At 39.8% G+C, this 20,083-nt stretch overlaps 1 protein-coding gene across 2 annotated transcripts; it reads left to right on the top strand.

The window, feature by feature from the left end:
- Positions 1-1,520: 1,520 nt before the first annotated feature.
- Positions 1,521-19,661, top strand: OGFRL1 (opioid growth factor receptor like 1). 2 transcript variants are annotated; one of them, XM_072832417.1, is made up of 7 exons: positions 1,521-1,950; positions 6,106-6,192; positions 6,343-6,424; positions 9,800-9,878; positions 9,977-10,043; positions 10,150-10,295; positions 14,299-19,661. In XM_072832417.1, exons 1-7 carry the CDS (start codon positions 1,678-1,680, stop codon positions 14,960-14,962), a joined length of 1,398 nt encoding a protein of 465 aa, XP_072688518.1. In that variant the 5' UTR covers positions 1,521-1,677; the 3' UTR covers positions 14,963-19,661. The 2 variants fall into 2 exon arrangements, with proteins under 2 accessions (XP_072688518.1, XP_072688519.1); XM_072832418.1 differs by having other exon boundaries at positions 1,652-1,950; positions 6,346-6,424.
- Positions 19,662-20,083: the final 422 nt, after the last annotated feature.

Raw genomic sequence — 20,083 nt, 5'->3', positions numbered from 1 at the left:
TAGCAACTATCCTTAGACTCCCTCTGTCTGGAATGCTTACGGTTGGACGGACAGCATTTACTTCTGCAATGTGTTCTGGTTCTCTGCCAATGGAAGATGAATCCAAATCCCCCAGATATGAGCAGTTGGATTCATGTGTTCTACTGCTGCTCCATTTTTTCTTCACTGAACCATTATGATTAAAAAAAAAAAAAGTCTCTTTGCAGGTCTGGTGTCTCTTACTTATTAGTTTTAGAGCTTTTCCAGTCACGGACCACAGAAGGTCAGAGCTGCAAGGGACCCCAGAGATAAAATCTGGTTGAATTCTATAGATGAAATTTAGGTCTAAAGTAGCTATTTGACCTGTCCAAGGTCATCAGATACTGATTAAAGACAAAGCCACAGCTGGGATCTCCTGAAGCATGCTCGAGGAGAGGCAGTCTTGATTTATCTGGAGAATGAGCACCCTGTTCACCTGACTTTTTCCCCTAGATACAGACCATTGGCCTTGATTCAGTCTCCTATTTTATAACGCAATATTTAAACAGAAACTATATATTTCAAGGCACATCAATTTATAAGACATAATCTTATATATCTAACTTACTTTCTCAGTTCACATTCAACAAATGTTGACTGAGTACCTACCAAGTTCTGGCATATACACAGACATGATTGCCCTCAAGAGGCTTTCCTTGCAGTTTTAACACAAAGCCATAACACAAAGTTTACAGTAGCCGCTTTGCTCAGGGCCACTTATGTGGTCATGCAATTTTATCTGTACGTATTCCTACAACACGTTTTCCCTCTTCCTTTCATTTACACAACAGACCAAGAGAGTGGCCTACCATTCTGGGGTTTTATTCTACCCAGAGCGTGGGTTTGGAACGGGTGGTAGTAAAACGATCCACAGATCGACGGGGGAAGTCAAGCTGGTCTTGCTCTTTTTGTTTCAAGGGATGTTTGCTCATTAGATGCGGGGACGGATAGCCTTGACTGTATGCAGTCCACAGGGGCTCTAGGTGGCTGCCCTAAATGCATAGAGTCGTGGTGGCTTGGATCTTCTGTTTATGCGGTGCCCTGTCATCATTAGCTTTTGTCGTCTTCTGTTGTGTGGCCGATTCATCTTTCTCCCGGACCAGCCGGGAGAAGAGGCGGAGATGTGGACAGGGCTTGCCTGAAGGCGGTGACACCGCCTTGACATCTGTCCGCCCCCGCCAGCGGCTCCGCAGCCCGAGCCCGGCGGGACCGCTCTTGCCGCTCCGCTGGGAGGAGCCCCAAGCCGGCCGTCCCGCCCCGGGGTAGGGGTGGGGGTGAAGGGGGGCGGGCGGACAGCACCCCCCATCCTTCCGGGGCGGAACGGGGCAGTGGGGGGCGCCCCGGGGCCGGAGCCCGCAGCGCACGGGCCGGGGGGCGGGGGGCGGGGGGCGAAGGAGCCAGATGGGCGGGTTCGGGCGGCGGCGGCGGCGGCGGCGGTCCCGGGGCCGCGGGCTCCTCCCCGCGAGGGTGCCTGTCTGCGGCTCGCCGCGCTGAGGCAGTGCGGCGGCGGGCGGGCGGGCCGAGGCTGCCGCCCAGCGCCCTCGCCGCGGCCATGCCCGGGCCCTAGCGCGCCTGCCGCAGCCCGCGCCCCGCGCCCCGCCCCGCCCCGCGCCCCGCGCCCCGCACCCCTGCAGGCTCGCGCCCGCCGCCGCCTCTTCAATGGGCAACCTGCTCGGCGGGGTCAGCTTCCGCGAGCCCACCACCGTGGAGGACTGCGACTCCACCTGGCAGACGGACTCGGAGCCCGAGCCCGAGCCCGAGCCCGAGCCCGAGCCCCAGCCCGAGCCCGAGGAGCCGGGGCCCGGCGGCGGCGGGGGCCAGGGCCCGGGGCAGGAGCCCGAGCAGCCTGCGCAGCCCCCGGAGCGAGGCGGCGGGCGGCCCCGCGCCAGCCCCGCGCCGGACGGAGACGCCGAGGCGGCGGGCGCCGAGCAGGTACGCGGCCCGGCGGGGAGGAGGGCTCGGGCCGGGCCGGGGCGCCGCAGCCGCTGGAGGAAGGACGTCGCCGCGGACGGGAGCGGACGCCGAGCGACCCCGGCTCGCGGCAGGGGCAGGGGCAGGGGCAGGGGCAGGGGCAGGGGGAGGGGGCGCCGGCGGCTGCGGGTCCTCCGAGGCCGGACCGTCCCGCCTCCCCGCGGACTCGGGGGCCTGCGGCGGCGGGGAGCGTCGGAGCCGCGCTGCCCGCCTGGGGCCTGAGCACCCGCGCGCCGGGGAGGCCCCTCCCGGCGGCGGCGCCCAACTTGAAGGGGTGTTTTCTTTGCCTCTGCAGCGCGGCTGGGGCTGCGGGGGTGGGGCGGGGGGACCCCGTCCGAGCATAGAGGCTGGGGAACGCCGGTCTGGTGCGTGTTATCGGTAGGAACGACCCGGAACGAGGGGGCACCGCAGCTCGGAGCCGCGAGCGCGCTCCGCCCCGGCTCGGGTCTGCAGCCGCTTCAAGTGCTGCGGAAGGGCCCGCCCCGGGCAAGGCCTTTCGGCCCAGGAGCCGGGCGCTCCTCCAAACTCGAGTACGCCCGAGACTTGTTGCTCCAAGTGTGCCTGGATCATTCGCCTCTTGCAATTTGGAGGAGAGGTTAGTAAAGAGGTAGATATATTCCTTTTAACCTCTGACGGCCTGAAAGTAAGTCGGACAACTTTAAAAAAGGAGGAGGAACTGCACAGCCAGGCTTCTAGAGAAGGGCTCATCCTGGAGGTGTCTACCTTAGGCCCTCCTCCTCTTTATCAGCTGTGGAGGAAGGAGTGTGTGTGTGTGTGTGGGGGGGGGGGCAAGAAATGGAGCCCAAAGTCAGCACGACCACAGGGTGCTTGGCGGGAGTAGAGGAACTGCCACTTTAGTATTCTAGCTGAGGCTGCCTCATAAATGTGGATAATTGTCTCTCTAGGTCAGGAGAAAGCAAAGCCCCAGCGCAGGCTCCACGCTAAACGTATTATTTCAATCACCTGAAGTTTCAGGAGTTGGGTGGGAGTTGCTGTTTTTAATCCCCATTTTAGAGGAAACAGGCTGACAGAGTAGGAGAATCTTGCCCAAGAACATCCAGGGAGAGAATGATGCAAACCCGAGTATGTCTGCAGCCAGTGTAGGTAGAACGTTTAACCTGTTGGAATTGTGATTCTCTCTCTGCCCCTTGTGTTCCGGTTTATGGATGGGTCATTTTGCATTGTGAATTTAACCTCCCTCCCCAAAAGTATTAGAGGCTGTATTCCAGTTTTGTTTTGTTTTTTTTGTTTGTTTGTTTGTTTTTTTCCTTTCTCTTGTCTCCCAATTAAGTAACCTGCTCTTTTCGGATATCAAAAAACAAACCAAACCAAACACCAGCTTAGGTTCAATCCAGCTAACTAGGTCCATCTGTATAAAACAGTTTGATAATCAAGGTTTCAGTCAGTTAATGGTGACCCCAGAAAATGGTAGACGACAACAGCTCTCCCTTTTCCCTTTCAATGATTAATTTTCCTTGTTAGTGTCACCATTTAACTTCTTAAAAAATATTTTTAATGTCGTTTTTTGACTATCAACTCCATTTGCTGCCTCTCCCCATAGTCACTTGCAAGTACTGCTGGGGCTACCTTTAGAATATATCCCAGTCTGACTACTTCTCACCTCCTTCATTGCCTTCATTCCTAGTTCAAGTGAATATTTGGCAAATGATGGTGCCATTAAGTAAGATGGGTAAGTCTAGGGAAAAAGCATCGTCAGGGGTTAAATCAAGAATTCTCTTGAATTTTATATCCTATTGGACATCTAAGTGGAATTCTTAAGATATCTATGAATGGAGCCTTAGTCCAGAACTGCAGTCATCAGCTTTTAAGAATGGTGGTATATAATGTACTAGGAGGTACTTGGTCCTTGAGGAGTGATGAGGAGCAAGAACCGAACCCTCGGCACTCCTCAATATAGAACATAGGAAGAGGAACCGAAGAGAAGGCTGACAAGGGGCGTCCAATGAGATAGGAAGAAACCAGGAGAGCTGTGGCATCTGACCGTGTTTCAGGAAGAGACATTTAACTGGCCCAGTGCTGCTGGGAAGTTGTGTGAGTTGAGCACTGAGACATGGTTTGGCAAAAATGGAGATTTGTTAGTGACATTGAAAGAGCTGTTTAGGTAGAAGGCTGAGAATGAAAGCCTGATTGTGGTAGGTCTTGGGAGAAGAGGAGAGACAAGGAGGTATGCACAATTCAGTGGTGATATTTTACTATAATAGGGAACAGAGCTATGGATCTGTATTTGAGGGGGGATTTGGGTCAAGGAAGGTTGTGTGTGTTTATTTTACGATAAGAGATACTACAGCATGTTTGCTGAGGGGAATGATCCAGAAGAGACAAATTTTGATGATGCAGGAAATAGGAACAATATATTAAGAAACAAAATCCTTGGCTGAGCAGATGAAAAGGGACAGGATAGTGAATCCGAAAGGAGCAGAAGTTGGAAGAACAAGGTCATGTGCTTGCAGGTTGGTACATTTAGAGGTTGGAGGATGCAGTCATTCTCATGATAATCCTGGGAAATAGGTAGGGCATGAGTCATTATCTTTGTTTCACAGATGATAAAACTCAGATTCAGTTAAGTGGTTGGCTTAAGGCCTCACAAATAAGTACCAGAGTCAAGACAGCCCAAGTCTTGGGCTGTTGACATTTTACCAAGGTTCCTATAGTGCTCCTTCACTTGTAGTGGAGCTGAAATGATTCATGCCTAGTTAGTTGGACTTGCAGCCCCGGGCCTGGGATTGCAATTCCTGTCTTGTCACTGAACTCTGGGCCTTGTTCAACTTCTCTAAGCCTCGGTTACTGTGTTTCTAAGATGGGAACGCTAATAACTGCCATCCAGGTATGTCATAAAAATAAAATGAAATAATATACATGTAAGTGCTTTGTAAATGGAAAAGTGCTTTCTATACAAATGTAGGATGATGATTCATATGGTTGTAGCTCAGGCTAAATAGATTCAGAAACTTGCTAGGCAGAGCTATTTTGAAACGTGTGGCAAGGACCAGAATTTAAGCTTTGCCTTGCTTATGTAACATGACAGAGTAGCTAATGTTAAACATCAGAGAATTTGGTGTTAAAGTAAGTATCTCTATACTTGTAGTAATAGTGAGAATCACACCACTTCAAAAATGTGTGAAAATTGCTTGGAGGATGCTAATCTCTCAACACAGATGGGGGTGGAGTATGATGAGAAAGGGATGGGGGGTGGGTGGGTGGGGATGGGTGAAGCTCTTAATGAATATTCATACCTAAACCTTGTCTTCTATCTCATCATTGTCATCTGTCTTATTGTCCTTCTGCATGATGTGGGACACAAAGCACTTCCTTATACATTATAATAGTACATATAGTTAGAGAATTTAAACTGATTACATTGATCTGTGTCTTGCATTTTTAAAATTATTCATGGTAGTGAGAATTTTTAGAATTTAAATAGTATGAATAAACTACCACATATAAGTTACTACAATCTGAAGTTCATTCCATTTGAGAGCTTTTACTACTTTGTGTATATATATTTTAAATATGCTGATTTATGTCACCTTGTATTATCACCAGGTTAATGGAACATTGATGCCTTTGTGTACTCGTTACGGTGCTATCAGGGATGGAGTTTAGAAGCTATTTAGTTTGCTTTAAAAATTCCGTTTTCATTCCATAAGTTTCATTTTCCTTCCACTGTACAACTAAATGTTGCAAAATTAGTAATAGTTTTCTTTACAGAACTGATTTATTATCTTAGCAGTTTTTTTTAGTATTATATATTCTAAAATTTTATCATACAATTACTTGAGACCTCTGGTAAAGTAAATGTCTTAAATTCATTTTGAGTTCTATTTCTTATGAATAGTGATCTAGAACATTTGGCCTCTGTAGGCTTTTGGTGAGTAATAAAGTTTTTTTATTTATTAAAACACCTTAGAACAAATGTTACTGGGCTCAAATCAGGCAAATAGAATACTAATAAATGTTGCTAGTAAGCATCATTAAAAGAGAATTCCTAATATTGTCATTATTCTGAACAGCTTGATATTTATTTGAGTGTTCTAGAAATTTCTCAGGGACGTTATATTGCATCACCACGTAAATGGAATTTCCCTTTTATTTTAGGGTGGTGATTCCACTGAAGCAACTGCCAAACCAAAGAGAAGCTTTTATGCTGCAAGGGATCTGTACAAATATCGACATCAGTACCCAGTAAGAGTATAGAATGTTTTTTTCTAAAATGTAAAATATTTCCCTTCTGTTTTTCTTATTTTGTGTTGCTAGTGAGCAAATATGCAAGAAGGTCCTTGTGCCTTTTTTATATGTCCATATGCTGGAGATTGATTTATTTTTTTCCTTTAGCAGAACTTCAAAGATATCCGATATCAAAATGACTTGAGCAATCTTCGTTTTTATAAGAATAAAATTCCATTTAAGCCAGATGGTGAGTAATCTGCTACCTTGATAAAAAACAAACTTTAACTAATAACATACACCTAGTTATTCTTTTTTTTTTTAAGATTTTATTTATTTATTCATGAAAGACACAGAGAGAGAAAGGCAGAGACGTAGACAGAGGGAGAAGCAGGCTCCAGGCAGGGAGCCCAATGTGGGACTCGATCCTGAGACCGTGGATCATGCCCTGAGCCAGGGGCAGACGCTCAACCACTGAGCCACCCAGGTGTCCCATACACCTAGTTATTCTTTTTTTAATCTGCAGTCAGTACATTCTTAATGCATTTGTTCATTGACTGGCTTTACAGTGCCAGTAGTCTAAATGTGTCCCCAAACTCCTAGACCTTAGAGTTGTGAACATCCACTTGGCCAGTTCTGGAGGAATAACTGTGAATTAGCAATACCTTCCCACCACTTGTCCGCAGTGGCTATTATCTTAAAGATAGTGGGGGCTACTTTTGTGAGAGGCAAAGAGATGAGATTTATAAACGTATATAATCATAGAATATTAGATTATTAAGAAACGTTAGAGGAAATCAAATTAATCTTCCTAATTTTAAAGATGAAGTCACTGGGTCTTAAAGCCTGAATGATTGAGTTATCTGGACATTCGATTGTAGAGTTGGGTCTAGCATCCAGAGTTCAGTATTCTTTTCACCACACCACGCCCCCAAAATATTTAGAACATAATTTAAAAGTAGTGTTTATATTAGAATTATCTTTCCCTGGGCACCTGGGTAGCTCAGCAGTGGAGTGTCTGCCTTCAGCTCAGGGCGTGATCCCAGTCCAGGGATCGAGTCTCACATCGGGCTTCCTGCAAGAAGCCTGCTTCTTCCTCTGTCTATGTCTTTGCCTCTCTCTGTCTCTCATGAATAAATAAATAAAATCTTAAAAAAAAAAAAAGAATTATCTTTCCTGTCGATTCTGGGTGTCAGGGGTCAGGGAGATCCAGCAGTACCAGTTCAGTGTTCCGATGTCCTAGAAAGGGAACTGCACAGACAGTAGATATCCATTCAGCTCTGCCAAATAAAGTGCCTCCTCCTTCACAACTTTACATTTGCCCTCGTAGGATCTTTTCTAAATTTCTCCCCCTATAGGGAGAGGGTACATCCACTGTGGTAATATGCATATTTCACCAAGGCACCATGCTATGGTTCATGATGGGCATCCTAATTTTATCCAGGTCAAAGCAGCCAAGTTGGCTTCTCTCCTTCTCACCCTTATCTCTGTGAGGTGACCAGATGGCCCTGGCTTCTGCTCTTTGCTCTTAGTGGAAACGGAGCCAAATCCACAGTCGTGTGAGTCAGGGAATGAGGATTATACATGACAAAGCTTTCCAAGTAGCAGGACTACATTTTCTAGTGAACTAACTGAAAGAAGGCTCTCTGAAGGCTGGGTGGAGTGTGGGGAGGAGGATTCCTATACTGTATACTGAGAGGTATACCAGTTGGGAGTTAGGACTTAACAACACTGTTGCAATGGCCAGATCCACTTGTCTTTAATTAATTTTCTGGTGTCCCAAAAGCCTGCCCTGATTTAGGAGGAAACCTGTGGATAAAAATGCTCTGTTACATTTACTAATGATAGAAACACACTGCTTTATTTACTAGTTGAAGTAATATTAAATAAATTCTTAGTTTTTTTAGGACCTGGGACAAGAAAACCTTTTGAAGAAATGCAATGATAGATTGTTAATTTGACTCTGATTTGAATTTAATAAAATGTACCTAAAGGAATGCCTTCAAATATAAAAAAACATTGAACATTACAATATTTAATTGATTTATTTTTGTATTTTTAGTAGTGAATTTATTTTTCAGGTAGCAACTTAAAGTAATAACTTCAAGGAGTGCATTAATTTTTTGTAATCTTTATAATAAAATTTATTTTAAATCTTACAGGCTTTGTAGGGGTCAGGAGTTGTATCTAAGGTCACATAAAATGTTGTTCTAGTTTATTACATAAATTACATTAACTTACAGAACTTCCTCCCAGTATGTGTACACATACGCATATACCCTCCCCCCATACACACCCATACACTTGCCAGTAAGCATAAGCCTGCAATGATGTATTTTAATTATTAAGCAGGAGGAGGGGTAGTTGGAAGGGAAATTATGGAGGTAAATAGTTTTAAAATGCTGATAAAGCCAAGAGTTTGATTCAAAAACAACTTTTTACTCAGCCTTCCAAAAGTAGACCTCTGCTACAAACTGGTGATCTGTGGAGAAAATAAGAATGAGATGAGCTATGCTTAGAGAAATATGTTGTCGTGGTTTTTTCTATAAAATTGACTAAATGGTCACACAGTCAATTGTGGGGACCTAGAGAGAATAAGAGAAGCAGGAGGGTTTTGTTCTACAGTTGGCCCTCAAACAGTGTAGGGTTTATCGAGGCTAAACCTTGTACGGTCAGAAATCCGTGTGTAACTTTTGACTTCTCCAAAACTTGACTGCTAATAGCCTCCTGTTGACTGGAAGCCTTACCAGTGGCATAAAAATAGTTGATTGACACATGCTTTGTATGTGACATGCATTATGTACTTGTAACAAAAAAGTTCGAACTCCTGTTCAAAGGTTAACTGAAGTAAGTTCTTATGGGGCAACATTAGGATGTGGTGAAGAGGGCTTGTTTTTAGGAACCAGAAAGACCTGTGTTCTACTCCTAAGTTCATTCTTTTGTTAGTGTGTGACTTCAAATGAATTGCTCAATGTCCTCATTATTAAAATGGGAATGGTGGCACCGGCTGGGGAGAGTTCTGTGAAGATTAAGCTGGATGATGTATACTGTGTGTAATATGGGTCCTTTCTCTTCCATCTTTCCTCTCTCCCTTTCCTTCTCCTTTTCCACACTTCTCTCCCTCCCTTGCTCTTCCCTCACCTTTCTTTTATTACTTCCTTTTTCCCTGGGCTACATTTCATTTTGATCCCATCTTTATTTAAAGAACTCATGACCATCTAGGGCAGGGGTTGGCAAACTTTTTCTGTCCAGGGCCAGAGAGTAAATGTAGTCAGCTGTGTAGGCCATGTAGTCTCTGTTGCAACTACTCAACTCTACTGTGGTAGTGTAAAATGAATGTGCATGGCTTTGTTCCAATAAAACTTTATGTATAAAACAAATGGCAGGCCATAGTTTGTCAGCTTCTGCTTTAGAGTAACACTGGTAGAACTTTCTGTGATTTGAGGTGCCACTGATTTTTGAAAAATCAGGCTTATTACATAACTGAGCAAATGGCATAGGGTATTCTTGGCATTATTTTTGTGTGCTATTATTAAATTTAAATAAAGACTAAGTGGTTGAATGTTAACATGCCTCCAACGATGTCTTAAATGTCTGACTCATTTTCTAAATATTTACTACCTAGGTGTTTACATTGAAGAAGTTCTAAATAAGTGGAAAGGAGATTATGAAAAGCTGGAGCACAACCATACTTACATTCAATGGTCAGTTACATTTATGTATCTCAAACTATGTCCTATGTAATCATGTATGTTTTCCAGATAACATTAATATAATAATATTATTTTTCTAAAAAAAATAGGCTTTTCCCCCTGAGAGAACAAGGCTTGAACTTTTATGCTAAAGAATTAACTACATATGAAATTGAGGTAATACAAACTCATTTCATTTTATAGGAGATGACCAAATAATATTGCTATTTTATTGTGCTGGTAACTACTGAATCATTTCAGCTGACTTTTCTTCTTCCCTTAGGAATTCAAAAAAACAAAAGAAGCAATTAAAAGATTCCTCCTGGCCTATAAGATGATGTTAGAATTTTTTGGAATAAAACTGGTTGATAAAACTGGAAATGTTGCCCGGGCTGTTAACTGGCAGGAAAGGTTTCAGCATCTGAATGAGTAAGTAAAGCCCTCCCCGACCCTCACCCCCCCCAGTGCATCAGGGGCCAGCATGTTATATTTTCTTGGTTGAAATTCTCTATGGAATATAGGAGCAACTAGCAGATGGACCCGGGAATTTGAATTCAAAAGCTGGTCTGAAGTGCAGTTTATTCCTTGTTGTATATTCTAAAGCACAATAAAACCGCAAAAAAGGATGAAATTGCAGGTAGGAATAAGGCCATTCTGCTTTAGAGCTCATTCTTCTTGAAACCTCTATACTGATCAACCTCTCTACCCTCACTCTTTATACCACGGTTCTTGGCATTTATACTTATTTCTTGGGTATAGTTTCCCAAGTCACCTCTGCTGGACTGTAAGCTTCTTGTGGCATAGTCTGTTCATCGAGTATGATACCTTCTTAGATTAAATACATAAATTAAGCCTATGACATATAAATATCATTTTATAAGACTCAGATGTTCCTCTACATTTCTAAAAAAAAAAAAGAAGGAAAATTAGAATCTTCATTATTTAGGTAAAGAACAAAAGCCCATTTTTGCTTACTAAATCCTAACCTGTGAAGAAAATTTTAAGAGTTTATTTGGAAATGATTTACTGTACTTTTTTGCCTAGATATTTATAACTTAATACCTACACCCAAAGTTTGCTTTTTAAGATTATTTTCTTTGCATGCAAACTGAATTTCTTTCTTTTTAATGTTAAGGTGGCTTATGAATGCTGGGCCATAAAACCAGTAGCTTTAAAGCATTTTTTTTAGTCCATTGTAATTAGCTGAACTGGACAAATACTAAGAAATAAAAAAATAACCTAAGAAATTTTTCTTTGCCCACCAGAATTTTGAGCATCAATTAACTGAATTTTGGGGTGTTTTTCTAGAACTTTCATCTTGTTTTGCTAAAATGAGTATTAATGTTTAAGCCTTCTTTTTACTTTATTTTAGTCATGGGCAACACTATTAAAATGGTAGCTTGTACTAAAACACTGAAGATATGGGTATAAAGCTTTATGATCTTGACTAGAAAACCCATTAACTCATAACTCAAGTTAAATTTGATTTGTATAGGGCACTTAACAGCAGAAGCATATATATACTTCTGCCTCAGGAGTGTGGGTAGCTGTCTCTGGACAGAGTTTCTAAGCACTTCTGTCATACTATCAATGAAAGCTGTATGCAAGCAGCCTCGTGACATGAAGGATGGCAACCTAACTATCATTTTAGAGAATCTTCGTCCCCATCTTGTTTTTGGTTGGAACAGCAGTCTTGTTTAGTAAATGTCTGTTGAGTGAATAAACAATGAACAAATACGTTTTCCAGGTTAAAACCTCTTTGCAATTTTATTTTCAGATCCTCTAACTGATAGTTGGAAAAAGAACCCTTCCGAAGGTTTTAATTAAAATGATCTCCTGGCTTGGGTCACGGGAAGGGAGTCTGAATTAACCATGACATTCCCTGTACCCCATTCAAATCCTTTTCTTTCCACCACCCACTGTCTCTCATTTTCCTTTTGCTGGGTATTACACAGAGCTTTTATTTGTGTTTAATCTGTGTGACATCTTGAGTTTCTTAGAGTAGGCAGGAAACTCAATATATTTATAGTAGCCCAGCAGACAAAAAAGTATTGAATGAAAGTGAAATGAAGTAACATTCAGTGAACAAATGACCGTGACTAAAAGAAGTGAAATATTTTCAAACACAGGAGTACAAATTATGTATTGCTCAGATGTATTTCAAATTTTATTTGTAATCACCTTAGATTACAGAGCCATATTTTAAGACTCTGGAATTTCTTCTCACTTTTATTTTCCACCTTCTGGTTCTTGCCTTTTGTGTGTTCTCTCTTCACCTACCTAGTCTTCCTGACACTTGCAGTCCTGTTTACTGCCCTTACTGCTGTCAGGAAGCCCAGCCTCTCTCTTTTCTCTGCTGTGCAACCCCAAAGACTCCTCACAAAATTAGGAAGGTTTTAGCTGCTCTCTTCTTTTCCATTTTGTCTTTATTTGTCTTATTTATTTCAAGTCATACGGAAGCATTCAGTTCCTTTCTCATATACTTCTGTTCCATAATCCTCATTTTCATTCCATTCAACCCAAGGTTTTGCCCTTTTCTACTGTTACATAAATATTTTACATTGGAGAGTGTACAAATAACAGATAAATGTGTACAGAAGTTTCATCTTGGCCATTCTTCAAAGACTGCATATGAGCAACAGAGCTGGTTGCAATGTAGTAAATTTTGTTGGATTATGTAACTCGTCTTTGGGATTTTTAAAGAAAACTATTTCTCCACTTTTCCATACATCTCTTTCTCATAGATTTAGGGAACAGATATTGCTCAACACTTTTATCACTAAGTTTTTGGAGAATAGGAATGCCATACTAACCTAACACTAAGTCAACTCTGCTGTCCATGGCACATTGTCTTAACCTCATTAAAATTCATGTTGTCTTAGAAGACTCTTGCTTCCTAACTATTAAAAAAATACCGATTCATAAGACTGAAACATATCTGCTATGTTCTACCCTTTGGCCTCAAAGAGTTGAATATTAAGATGATACTTTTGTGGTAAAATCCAGAAGAATGGGGATGATAAAACTGCTGGACTTGTCTTTTCCAAGGTTTGGCTAGCTTGAATAATTAAGGTTTTTGTTTGTTTGTTTGTTTGTGTTTGTTTTTGTTTTGTCCAGACTTTCTTATTAAAATGTAAGGCTGTGGAACCATCTCCATCTGTCTCTTAGATAAATCAACATCCTTCTTCACCTCTCCCAAGTAGTTTGCTAGCTGCAAAGTAGGTATATGCATTGCTTGTTTAAAGTTCAATGTCTGGTGTATAAAGCAGGTCTTAGGAAGTTAGAAATAAGTGATGATTATGGTTATGTGTCAGTATGGGGTAAATAAATACCTGGGCTATTGATGATGCATGATTAATACATGCAGCCAAAGATGTAGCCATATATGATGCGGCCATATATTTGTAATAAGGCAACTATTGGCCCAGTGACATAGGGCAGGCATATTGTGAATTGTGATAGATAAGCTTAGGGAGCGTTAGTTTGGGGACAGAGAAGTTTCTGCAATTTAGGCAAAAAGGTATCTCTGGTGTCCATGCCATTAGAAGCAAAATCTAAAATTCTCTGACCAGGGGAATAAAGGAGAAAGAGGCCATGGATGGAAGACATTAGGTGATTAAGTTGGGATAGATACATATATGTATTTATACACACATAAATTAGTACCAAATTTAAATAATAACAATATTAATTTTAAATAGTATATAATATGTTTTGAGTTCTACAGGCCCCGCATGCATCTCAACTCTTTTGATTCTTCTAACCAAACCCATTCTAACAGTCCAGTAAGATATGGGCCATTTCCCCTATTTTACAGATGAATCAGAGAGAGATACTGTAACTTCACAGAGCTGTAGGTGGCAGAGCCATGGTATGAGCTCAGGTCTGACTCCAAAGCCCATGCTCCTATGTTCTGCTAAAGAAGTCAGTTTTGCATCCTCTGTCACAATTGTGCTAGCAAGGTAGAGTGGGTTTTTGTGCTGCTTTCTTTATGGATTTTGCTGACACTGTAAATCATACCTTCAGCTGACAGCTAATGTTGCATTTATGTTTGGTACTAGTTACCTGTGGTAGGTACAATAGAGTTGGTGTTGCTGCAACTAAATGCTCCACATCCTGGATGTACTTAATAAATAACAGTTCAGCATCAGTGGGAATAAATTTTAGATCTAAATATTTTTCAAATATGAAGAAGTAAAGGAACAAAGGGAATTTATATTGTATATTTGAATTTCACCTAGATTGGCACTACATAGAAGTATAAGGTTTTCATAACTTCTAGTTTATTCTTCTTACAGTGTCTAATATGACTTTCAGTGAAGTCCTTGTTCCATTAAAAAATATTTTTCCAGTACTTCACATTCCCCTGCTTTCCTTCACCTGATCACCCACCCCCCCACCCCGCAACATTTTATTCAATACTCTCTTTCAGGTCACAGCACAACTATTTACGAATCACTCGTATTCTTAAAAGCCTCGGTGAGCTTGGATATGAAAGTTTTAAATCTCCTCTTGTAAAATTTATTCTTCATGAAGCTCTTGTGGAAAATACTATTCCCAATATTAAACAGAGTGCTCTGGAGTATTTTGTTTATACAATTAGAGACAGGAGAGAGAGGAGAAAGCTCCTACGTTTCGCCCAGAAACATTACACGCCTTCAGAGAATTTTATTTGGGGACCGCCGAAGAAAGAACAGTCAGAGGGAAGCAAAGCCCAGAAAATGTCCGCCCCTCCCACCTCTGGTCATATCAGTCAAACTTCTATGCACAAAAAGTCCAAGGACTCCAAAAATTCCTCCTCAGCTGTTCATTTAAATAGCAAAACAGCTGAAGAAAAAAAAGCAGCACCAGGAGGACCTGGAGAGGAAACAGACAGTCTTAGCACAGAGCCCAGCAGTGAAGCTACCAAGCCAAGAAACACCGAGGACGGTAATGCTGAAAATTCAAATTCTGAACTGGAAAAAACAGTCACCGATCCCACAGAGAGGAAGGAGACTGCAACTCCTCCTGAAAAAGATGAAGAAGGTGAAAATCATAAGAAAGACGGTGAAAATCCTGGAACTACAGGTTCCCATGATGATGTACAATTACAGTGAATTATCAGAGAACCCACAACCCAGCTTAGGTAAGGGAGGAGAAACCATACAATGTATCCTGAAGAACAGAGGGCACGTCACAAATTTTAGCCATCTGTTTGTGATTTCTGTTGTAAATGTTTTGCTGTTGTTTTTTTTTGTGGATGACAATGAATTTAATATTTAGGAAGAAGTTTCAAACAAGACCCAATAAATGAATGTCTTCTATAACACTTTTAGGATGTGAGTGTTCAAATTCTGTACATAATAATTGCTTTTCAGTTATTTTCGACGTATCTGGAAATAATCGTGTAGTATTTGATATATCAAATAAATTATTTCGGGAGATTACATGAAGAAAATCAAGAGGATAAATTTCATGCTCTTGCCATACTTTTGCCCAAATTTATGGATTTATTTCTTGAGCTGGCAAAACAAATTTGGACTTTTTAGATGTATTAAGAAAGTAATTTGGACTCTTTCATTACAGCACCTCAACATGTTTATTTTTGAATTCTGGTATGTGAAATTTCTGTTCTTGGGGAGCTATAATTGCCCAGCCCATTCCTTGGCCCCACTGTCCTTTCCTCTTTCCTTGTCTCTGCACTTGTCCTCATTTGCCATTTTTGTCGGCCAGCATGTGCATTTCTAGGGTATGTTCAAGTGATCCGTACTCAAATTTAAATGGAACAGAAGAGCACTTCAACTGTACGATATCAAGAATTTGCTTTTTTAAAGTAATGAAAATGTTTTTCTGTGTTAAATGCTTAAAAACAAATTACAATGCAAAAGTCCAAGGAAAGTATTTTGCTTTTATGGCTGTCTCATAGAAATTTGGTGCTTGTTTCTGAATGCAAATGACTAAAGAATTAAAAAATAAGGAAAAAAATTACTCATTTTTAAATGGCCTGCTTCTTACCTGGCAGCAAAGCAGTGGTTTCTAAAAGCCTTGACTATCTTAGTGTTCTTTGGGCTATGAAATTAATAATCTTGCTTTGTCCAGAGTATCTTTAAAAAAGAAAACATATGATGTATCTCTAAGTTGTCAAACCTTGAAATTGAGAATAGATTTGAAATTCCATATCTTCATCAAATTCCTTTTTTTTTAAAGATTTATTTCTTTATTTATGATAGAGAGAGAGAGAGAGAGAGAGAGAGAGAGAGGCAGAGACACAGGAGGAGGGAGAAGCAGGCTCCATGCCAGGAGCCTGACGTGGGACTTGATCCCAGGACTCCAGGATCGCGCCCTGCGCCAGAGGCAGGTGCTAAACCGCTGAGCCACCCAGGGATCCCCTTCATCAAATTCCTTATCCACACTAAGTTTTAGTAGACACTTAATGTGTTAATATTGGTTAGAACAAGTAGTTTTATTTCTTGTACTACTTGCTAATATTAATTGATGTGTAATTAATATTACACATCAGAAAATAATCAGAAACTCTGTGGTGAGAACTTCAAAGCATACATACAAATACAGTTAAAGCAATTAATAGAAAAAAATTTCACTTTCATTTGGAGTGGAACTAGCTTTTGTGTATCTCTTGGGTTTTTAGATTCACTTTAATCCCCAGAGAATTTTTACTATGTCCTGTTTGTGAGTCCTATCATACCATCTTCTGTTACCTTTATGATTGGGGATTTCCAGCAGAGGATTTTTAGAAAATCTATCAATAGTATGTCTTTAGAAATATGATTTTATTGCTTTGAAGTTTACATGAAATACCACGGTTGCTCAAACTTGACTTTTTAAGTATGAATATTAGTAACTAAGTTGTATATCATATTCCAATTAATATAGACTATTTTCTCATTTTTGGTTCCCATAATATCCTAATTTTTGCTTTCTGTTGTTTTGTGAAATCAGTATTAAGATTTGGGGAAACAATTCTGCTTTTGCATTTCAAAATTTTTTTTTTTTTTTGTATGGGCCGTCTTAATGTGGAGCTTATAGCACGGCCACTGTAGAGTTTAATAAACAGTTTTCCAGGTTAGATGGTGAGAGTAGTTGTCACATTGAGCCAAATTGTAGGAACATGATTAATTCAAAATATCTTACCAATTTTGAATACATGATAAAGTGTTCAGCCTGCTTTCTAAGTGCATAATATTAAAAAGTTGTGACCAGATATCAAAATATTGACAAACAATGGACAAAGACTAAAATAAATGGTTATAATCTGAATGACTTAGGAACTGTAGTATATCAGAGCCCTTACAAGTAAAAACATTTCATTCAACAATTTAACTCTTAGAATATTATTCCTAACTAGGGGTTTGATTATATTGTGCAAATTAATTTGAGAATATTTAGTTTCAAGGGAGAAAATTGCCTGGCTTCCATTTAAAACATTGGCCTTGTCCCTTCATGTCATTTTTTAATGCATATTCATATATAATAGAATGATTCCTCCATTTAATCTGCAAATAATTTATGAGAGAATTCTTCAGTGAAGAACAAGTAAGGGGATGTCATTCGTTTTGCAGATAAAAGTTATGAGTGTTTGGCATTTTTTTCTATAAAGAATACTTTGTACAATTAATAGTTTTTTAAATAAGATCTATAGATATGTATTTATGTGGGTCTTCGATATGAAACAGCCCTCTGGGTTTGACTCTGATGTTTTGTATTTTTAAAAAACTACCATATGCTTGCAGAAAATTATTGAGAAGTTGTTTTAAAAAATGCAGTGAAGCATGGCCAAATAGCTAGAAAAATTATTGAATCTTTGCAAATATATAGACTTTATCATTGTACCTTGGACTGTGAGGATAGAAACATTGGCTATTGATAAAATATTAAATTGCATTTCATGGCAAGTAGATGTTATATCACTTAGTCTAGCACATTTCTAATATTTTATGCTTTCATATCTCTAAGGAGATAATGTATGTGGAAGTATTTTGAAATACTGTAAAGTGATATATAATTATAAGATATATTTCTGTACAGTAGAGAAAAAGTTTATAACATTAAGAATATTGTACTATTATACAATTTCATGCTCAATCTCATAAGAAACTAAAAAGAATCATGATAGAAGTGAAATGTGTCTGATTTCTGTAAATCAGGTCTAGTTCTCAGTTCAAAAATTATTTTGTAAAGTTTTATTTTGAATTTAGGTTTTTAGACCACTTTGTAAGCTTCAAGTAGGAAATGAAATGTACAACTCAGGAGTTATTAGAGAAGTTCTAAGATTTTTTTGCTAAGTATTAAAAATTTAAACATATGAAAATGTCATTTAATACCTATCATAGTCATTATGTTTCACATTTTGTATAAAACTACCTATTTTGCTTCTAGCTTTTATGCTTTAATATGAGTGAAAATATGATCTGGTGAAAAAGGAAAAACAGTGCAATGTTCTGAGTTATTCTTTAAAAAAAACACTTTAGTAGGTAAATTTCCATATCAAGTGGTCAAAAACTGGTTGAACTGATAGAGACTATTTGGTTAATTGTTTAAATTTCCAAAGTTTAAAATAGAGTTATGATTGAGTTCATACTCTGTCAAGTAACTAAATCAACCAGGTTTTTGTCTTTCTATAAGTAAGGCTCTTCTAAAAGCTTTATTTTCTAACCTGAGAAAAGAAGGACCTTCTTGATCTTACTTGAATGTATCTTCGTCTATGGGTCTTTTGTGTCTATTTGGGCTGAGTGGAGATTCTTTGTGTTAGGAATGGTTTTGAAGATTTCTAATTTGTTTCTCACTTAGAGAATTCTCCTTTGTCTTTTGGGGTATATGTGTTAAATACAAGGTAGGTTGGAGTTAGGCGTGCTAGAATCATTTCAATGCAGGTGTGGGTGTTGAGAATGACAAGAGGGCCAATGTAGGATCTTGAAAATTAGGAGTTACATATATTGATATATTGACTTCTTTCAACTTTGAATTCTGGAGTGTTTATTACATGAACAGATCTGTGTGGGTAATCTCTAGGGTGACAATGAGTACTACCCTGCCTCCTTCCCTGTTCTAGTTATCCAGCCCACCCAGCAGATTGTGTTCAGGGACAGACGGTGTTTTTAGGAATCCCTTATTACTGAAGTTAATAATAATATAGTTATAAATACGATTGCCTGGAGGTATCTAGATGTGCCTTAACTAATGTAAATGGTTTTCATTCAGAAGCTTAAATTTTTACTCTGTTGTAAAATCTTGACACGAGCAACTTTCCAAACCATGAATATCAATTATTTTAATGAATTTAGGTTGGTGCTTTTTCATTTTGGAGAAATTTCCCTCTGTGACAATAGCATCAGTTCATAAGAAAGTGCACTTGCCACAGTGTTCAACAATGTGTTACATTTGACAAAAAAAATGTTTAGGGTAAGAAACATTAACTACACTGGTATATTTATTTATGCATTTTCTTGATTTTGCTACATGCTATGATTTTCATTTTAAACATTTCTCAGTTACTTCAAGTAATATCTGTATTTTACTTCTCATTCTTAGCTGCAGATGGATGCAGAAAATGGACTTCTGTTAGAGGATTATTTAAAAGTTTAATTCCAGTAGATGGTTAGAGGAATATGAAATTAATTTTCCTATTAGAAATATTTGAAAAGCACTGTTTTTGCTTTTTTTCCTAGATTAGACTGTTCTTTGTCATCTGCTTTTTTCTTGATCTGTTGAGAATTATTGTTTTAGTTTTTTTTTTGTAGGAAATAGCTTCTTAATATGTTTGTTGCTTGAATTAAAGTTTTCATGTGGAAGATAAAATTAAGTGCTTTGTTTAATGGCTCAAACCATGCCTGAAAGTAGAGTTGGGAATGAGGACTAAGAATCAGCTAGGCATCTTGATAACGTGGAGCCAATACTGGGTTCCAGTCTCTCCGAAGGTGTGATGGGTACTCAGAGCTTCCTCTGAATTATGAGGTGTTGAGCCTCATTATCATGACTTTTGAAGAAGGTAGATCACCTTGGACTCCATACACAATTTTAATAGGTATCAATTATCACAAAATATGTTACAATTTGCTACCATTTTGTAGTTGTTTAGGAAATTGTGAGCAATTGGACATCCGTCATGTAAATTACAGCTGAATCTTTATAACTGTCTTGGGAAACATTGAAATACCATTTCTGCCCACCCTCCCAGTTCTTTCACCAAAAATTCTCTTGGGTTGTTCTTTCATAGATAA

This window comes from Canis lupus, chromosome 7 (assembly GCF_048164855.1).
Source record: "Canis lupus baileyi chromosome 7, mCanLup2.hap1, whole genome shotgun sequence".
Lineage (NCBI taxonomy): Eukaryota > Metazoa > Chordata > Mammalia > Carnivora > Canidae > Canis > Canis lupus.
Note: the sequence above shows the minus strand (reverse complement) of the source record. Positions and strands in the feature narration are given on the sequence as shown.